This window comes from Microtus ochrogaster, chromosome 2 (genome assembly GCF_000317375.1).
Source record: "Microtus ochrogaster isolate Prairie Vole_2 chromosome 2, MicOch1.0, whole genome shotgun sequence".
Taxonomy (NCBI): domain Eukaryota; kingdom Metazoa; phylum Chordata; class Mammalia; order Rodentia; family Cricetidae; genus Microtus; species Microtus ochrogaster.
The window spans coordinates 67913629-67919982 of record NC_022010.1 but is presented as its reverse complement, the minus strand read 5'-3'; the positions used below and the strand labels follow the sequence as shown (position 1 = coordinate 67919982).

At 48.0% G+C, this 6354-nt stretch overlaps 1 protein-coding gene across 1 annotated transcript in view; it reads left to right on the top strand.

Annotated features, from left to right (window-relative positions):
• The first annotated feature begins 1575 nt into the window (after positions 1 to 1575).
• The window catches only part of LOC102001875 (SH3 domain-binding glutamic acid-rich protein), an 18864-nt gene continuing 14085 nt past the window's right edge, over positions 1576 to 6354 (top strand). Inside the window, exon 1 of the mRNA XM_013352628.2 lies at positions 1576 to 1927. Coding sequence (XP_013208082.1) covers positions 1883 to 1927 — 45 coding nt within the window. The 5' untranslated portion in view covers positions 1576 to 1882. The remainder of the gene's footprint in view (positions 1928 to 6354) is intronic.

Genomic DNA, 6354 nt, shown 5'->3' with positions numbered 1-6354 from the left:
AGCATTCTGTTCTGTTTACTCCTCCCACCTATGTTTTAACCTATGAGGGCCAAGCAGTTTCTTTATTGCTTAACCAATGAAATCAACAGATTGATAGACACTCCCACATCATTCTGCTCCTGACTAGCTTCCATAGTACTGGAAGGTGCTGTGCAGGGTACTGCTGGGAGAAAAGACATCAGTGGTCTCTGCAACGCTGGACCCTGCACACTCCAATACAGGCATGCCAGGCAGGATGGGCTCACTGGTGTAGTAGTTCAAGAGTGCATGTTGGGTAATCCTGTCCTCTTGATTGAACTTGAGAGGTGCTCCACAGGAAGGATTTCAACCCTGTGCCTAGGGGAGAAGCTATTGATGCTGTTTCTCTTAATGGTCACATTGTCACTCTCCCTTCCAACTTGTTTACGTTTATAGCGATAAATTCATGCTGCTCCAAAGTTAAATTTTGACTTGTGAATTAGTTGACCTTGAGCTGGATTCTAGGGATAAGAGTGGTCATTCTTACCATAGACACCCACCTGAGTGACAGGGATAGATCTCAGAGTCTCTGAGACACTGGTGAAAGGAGTAGGCTCAGAAGCCAAAGAGGTTCCACCCTGCTCCCCTCCTCCGTGATGAGCAGCAGGCAAAGAAGAAGGTCTGGAACCAGAGGGAGGCCAATGCTCACAGTGTTTCCTAAGTGACAGGCCTTTGCCACTAATGCTCTTGGACATGATTTTTTAATTTGTGTGTGTGTGTGTGTCTGTGTGTGTGCATATGTGTGTATTTGTGCATGTATGTGTGTGTGCATGTGTGTCTGTATGAGTGTGTATGTGTGTCCCTGTGTGTATGTGTGTGTATTGTGTGTATGAATGTTTATGCTTGTGTGTTTGTTTTTTCCTTCCATTATGAGGTTCCAGGAAAGTCATCAGGCTTGGAGGTGAGTGACTTTAGCCAGGAGACCATCGCATGACACTCATCAACAGCGTCTGGGCTGGTAGCACTCAGACTTCTTTATTAGTTTTGTATTCAGATTTTTTAAAAAAAATATTTAATTTTATTTTATGTGCATTGGTATGAGGGTGTTAGAACCATGTCTCCGGCCAGTATTTAGATTTTTTTACTGCTATTCAAATCACCTATATAAATAAGATGTATCAGAATTTGTTATAAACATCCCCATCCCCCAAAGTCTTTAAGACAGGGAAGTTAATTTGCTAGTTGCAGTCATCAGGCAACCACGGGCTATTTCCCTGCCTCTGAGGTGTCCGTGAAGTTCTACAGTACCCGACAGCTGGTAGAGAAAGCAGGAAACAGGCCACTCCTAAGGGATCGTGTGTGACAGACAGCTCACTGGATTGTTTAAAAATAACCCTCTAGAAAACTTTAAACAGGGAGTTGCTCTTCATTTGAATGGCCACTCTGGCTGCTTCTGTTTTCACAACTCTGTTGTTTGTACAAAACCCTCCTGGAAAAGGTGTTTTATTTTCGGGGCTTTTCCCTAGGCTCCGGACTCCTGGCTTCTTTTCCACAGCCCCCAGCCTCCCCAGGCCCCGCCTCCTCTGCCCTAGGCATCTCTCCATAGGTCTGTGATTGGTGCGCTCTCGAGCTCCAGCCTGGCCTTTTAGGGACTGTTGTCAGGCCTTTAAAGTGATAAGGGAAAGGGTCCAGGAGCTGCTTTTATCAGCCAATCATTTCCCTGACATCCCGAACGGAGGGGGAAACCCAGGATGCGTCTCTGTTACCCTTTAGCCTCTTGGTTGACGGGGAGGGCTGGGGGCAGAGCCTTGGAACAGCGGCCAACACCGACCTGGCACCTGCTCTCCCAGCGTCACCGCGGGATTTGTCTAGCGACTTCCCTAGCAGGGGTGTGTTAGGGGGAGTCCTCTTTCCGACTGTCGAAATGGTTATCAAAGTGTTTGTTGCCACATCTTCTGGGTCCATAGCGGTAGGTGTCTGGGGCTCTGTGGGCTTTCTCCCTGGGTGATTTTCTGGAGGAGTAGTGGGTATGCGCAGGCTTTGGTCTTGAATTCCTTTTTTGTTTTTTTTTGTTTTTTTTTTGCGTGCTAGTCAACTGCACACCGCAGCGAGCATGAGTACCCTTCGCCTTTCGCATTTGTCTTCTCGGTGTTGGAAAAAGTGTGTGGTAAAGTGTGTAATCTGGCAGGTGGGCGTGAAAGGAGACTGGAGTGAGGAGTGTTCCACGCTCGGCTTCAGCCTGCGCTTTCTGTCCTGTGTCTTTTTTTCTGTCACCGGCTTTGGATTTTGAGTGCTTTACCATTCATTCTGTAAGACGCAGATTAAAACTTGGAAAAAGACAACGGGTCGGGGAGAATTGAAAGAGATCGGCAAAACGGTCTCAGGGCATAATTCCTTCCGTCTTCGAACTAGCTGGAAACATAAAGATAGTGGGTGTGATATTATTATTTGTGGAAAATGATGTCACAATGACAATAGCAAACTCATCTGAGGTCACAGTTTTAAATGCTTTCGGGATTGAGGCACCCAGAGTGTGAGGTAAAAGCCCAGTTCCATACCATGGCTTTGCCTGGATTTCTTTGGATCACCACTCCTGACTCAGACCTTTGTTCTGTGAAGTCTAGACCCACCTGCCAAAGACATAAGGGCAACTCATGGGCTCAGTTCGCCTAGGAATGAATCAGAGATTGGCTTCAGGCTGGAATTCAGTTTCTGTCTGTGCTGAGGTTTTGACCAGTATTTTAGCAGAAATGAGGGAGACTGTGGGAAGAAAACTGTTAACTAATTCGGAGAGTTAGAGACCAGAGAGGGGGCTGTTTCCTTTTATAGCTGCTTCCTAGAGGGTCTCAGGTTGCAGCTGGAATTCTGACAGTCACTCAGCAGAGATGTTTCCAGGGCCTGGCTAGGGACCAGCCCCAACCAGAGCTTGCTGAGGGCCGCCACTCCTAGCCCTGAACTTTCAGGAGGATTTCCAGAGAGAGTGAGCAGAAAACCAAAGAGTTTGGCAGTCCCGCCCACCCATCCATACTGGTTTCTGTGATTCTACTGAGTCCTTAGGACTTAGGATGTAGACTTAGAGATAGATGGCTTGTCATGTTAACCCCGTAATGGTCTCAGACCCGGAATAGGAGAAAAAAGGAGCACATATCTTGAATGGAGAACTCTAAACAACACAGAGACTACAAATGGAACTCTCTCATGGCTGTTGGTGATATAAACTTTGCTTGATGGATATAAATAATGAGGGCATGTTTGTTTATGCAGACCTGGGGCTGCATGCATGCTGTGTGAGCATGCTAGCTTACTGCTATGCTACATTCTGACATTACATGTTTGGTTGTTTTTTTGTTTTTTTTTTTTTTTTAGATTGAAAGTATTTTTTCAAGAATCATGGCTTCGGTGGTTCTTTTTTGAAGTTGATCTTATTTTTTTTTAATTTTTGAAAAAGATTTTTAAAATAATTTATTTTTACTTTATGTGCATTGGTATTTGGCCTGCATGTATCTCTGTGTGAGGGAGTTTGATCACTGAAACTTAAGTTACAGTTAGCTGTGAGCTGCCACTTGGGTGCTGGGAATTGAACCGTGGTCCTCTGGAAGAGGCAGTCAGTGCTCTTAACCACTGAGCTGTCTCCTTAGCCCCTGGAGTGGGTTTCAAATGTGCTCATTGTTGAAAACTTTAACAATTTTATGTACCTAGGTGTTTTGCCTACATGCATGCCTGTGCACTACATGTGTGCCTGGTGCCTACAGAAGTCAGAAGAGGCCTCATATCCCCAGGACCGGATTACAGGTGGCTGTGAGCCACTGTGTGGGTGCTGGGAATTAAGCCCAGGTCCTCTGGAAGAGCAGCCAGTGTTTTTAACCACTTAACGGTTACTCCAGCCCAGCCTTTCGTCTACTCAGACAGTGTGGCTGTTTATATTCTCCAGACAACAGGAATAAACTACAAACTTCTTTGGTTTGTTTATTGCAAATGTCTCCGTGCCATCTGTAACCGGGTGACCTCTGAGAAGACCCTTGCTAAGCCTCGCTTTCCTTGCCTGTAAAATGAGGATAAGAATAGTGTTCACCTCACAGCTAGGTCACGAGGACTCCTGAGATGCCACACTTGGGTGCCCAGCACTGTGCCAGGGCCTGAGCGGGCCCCGGAAAGTTTCCTGATTATTAGTTATAGACACCGGCAGCTGCTTGTCAGTGTCAGCTGCCGTTCTGAGTTTTGTTAGCCACTGTTAGTATTAATGAGCATTGTAGTTGTCCTTATTAGTTACTGTGATTATTAGCGACGATTTTAGTAGATCTAGGGCTATTCTCATTACATATTAGAAGAACTGTCTAAAACCAAGGAGCTAGAGCACTCCTGCCTTACCATGAAGAGAGTGAACCAAGCACCGCACAGCTGTGCTGCCGAGTGTTCAGGAACGGGGAATTTCACCCAACAGCCACTTGACAGGAAAACTGCGGTGGCTACCGTGTTTCTGCTCCCGTGTGTTAGGTGGTCTGCAAAGACAGCATGTTTAGAAAATGAATCCCGGCTCAACGGAAAAAATAGCCAACAATCTCATCGACGGGAATGGAATGCATGTTATACGTCAGCATTATAACAATGTCATTCAAAGACCTGGGTCACATAGTATCACGCTTGTGAGGACTTTGGCCTGAGGGGGGAGGGTAGTTGTCTTCTCTGCAGTGAAGCTCGGGGACAAGGAGCAGAGAGAGGATAGATAGCCTTTCCTTCTTCAAGGCGTTCGTTCCCTGCAGGGACCACCTGTAAGACCTCCCAGGCTTCTCAGCCCCTTCTCCCACTAGATTGGTGGTGTAAATGTGATAGGAAAAGTGGGCGTGTGTCTATGTGTGTGTGTCTGAGTGTGGTGTATGAGCATGGCTGTGTGTCAGTGCATGTATCTGCACACACATGCGGAGGCCAGAGGAGGATGTCCAGTGTCCTGCTCTATCCCTACCTGCCTTATTCATGTGAGACAGGATCTCTCGCTAAGCCTGGAACTAGGCTAGCAGCCTGTAAGCCCCGGAAGTCACCCCACAGACTGCAGTTACATGTAAGCCTGTGGCTACACCCACTTTCTTACACAGGTTCTTGTTGTGAGCTCATACTTTGTGCAGCAAGCACTCACCCGCTGAGCTGTCTGTCCACCTCCCCCCCACCGCCCCCCAAAAAAAGAAAAGTGAATTATTTTGATCTGGGTGGCAGTCTTGGAAACTCCAGCAATTCATTGGAAACTTGTTGTTCCTTTAAAATGGTGATGAGAGCGTGTATGTGGCAAACCAGGCATGACGGTGCACACCTGTAATCCCAGCACGTAGGAGGCCAGAGCAGAAAGAGCGAGTGTTGCAGCCAGCCTGGACCACATAGCTAGATCTAGGACAGACTGAACTGTGTATTGAGACCCTGTGTCTAGCAGCACCCCAGCAGTGAGACCCCACCTGCTAGCACGGTCAGCCTGACTGGAAAAGGACGGTGAGTTCTGGGTGCCCAGCACTGCAGGTTCTTGGGCTACCACACAGACCGCATCACCTGCCACACATGGTCTCACTCAGTTGTCACCCCAGAAGGAAGATGAGGGAATGAGAGCCCTAAGCCCTTGCTCGAGAGCAGCCTTGGAGCTAGGACAAAGGTCATCTGTGACTTCTGCCCAGCAGGCTCCACACTACAGTATGGTGACCTCAGCTGGAAAATCTCCTCACTATACCAGACAATGAACAAGAGGTGTCAAGTGAAGGGATCTGGGAGGTGTGGCTGTGGATTCTCAGACACACTGGGGTGGCCAGCAGTGGCTGGGTGACCGCAGGACAGACAAAGCTTGTTGTGGGCATAGAGAAAGAGTTCTCTTAGCCTCCACTGAGGTGCCTGAGGCTCTAAACAGGGACTGGGCCCCCAGGGACCTGCAGATCCTGCAGATTTGTCCTTTAGGACAGCCAGCCAGTGTGGAAGCAGCAGGGCCTTTGGTGACGGAGAAGGGACCTAGGGAAGGTGTGGAGTGAGTCTTTAGGTGCACTGCTCTCTCTGTCGTGAAGGGGAGGAGTCCTCTGAAGGCTGGTGCTGTGTGCATGGGGTCAGCTCAGGATGCTACCTGGAGAAGAGCAGCTCTTTGTGAGGAAGACACAATGAGAGTACTTTAGCAAGGGCCCACAGGGGGAGGACGAGGTGGGTGAGGGTACCCACAAGAGAGGAAGGGCACCTGCCTCCTCCTTCTTCCTCTGGGCTTGACTCTAGAACCCTTCCTTCTCTCAAAGTCCCAGGCCAGGCCAACCTCACTTGTTCCAGTCAATCCGAGGAGCCCGTTTTAAGTGGTCCTTGGTGAGTCCAAGGGCAGACAGATTTCTTCTTTTTTTGTATTTTTTTAAAATTTTATTTATTAAGGATTTCTGCCTCCTCCCC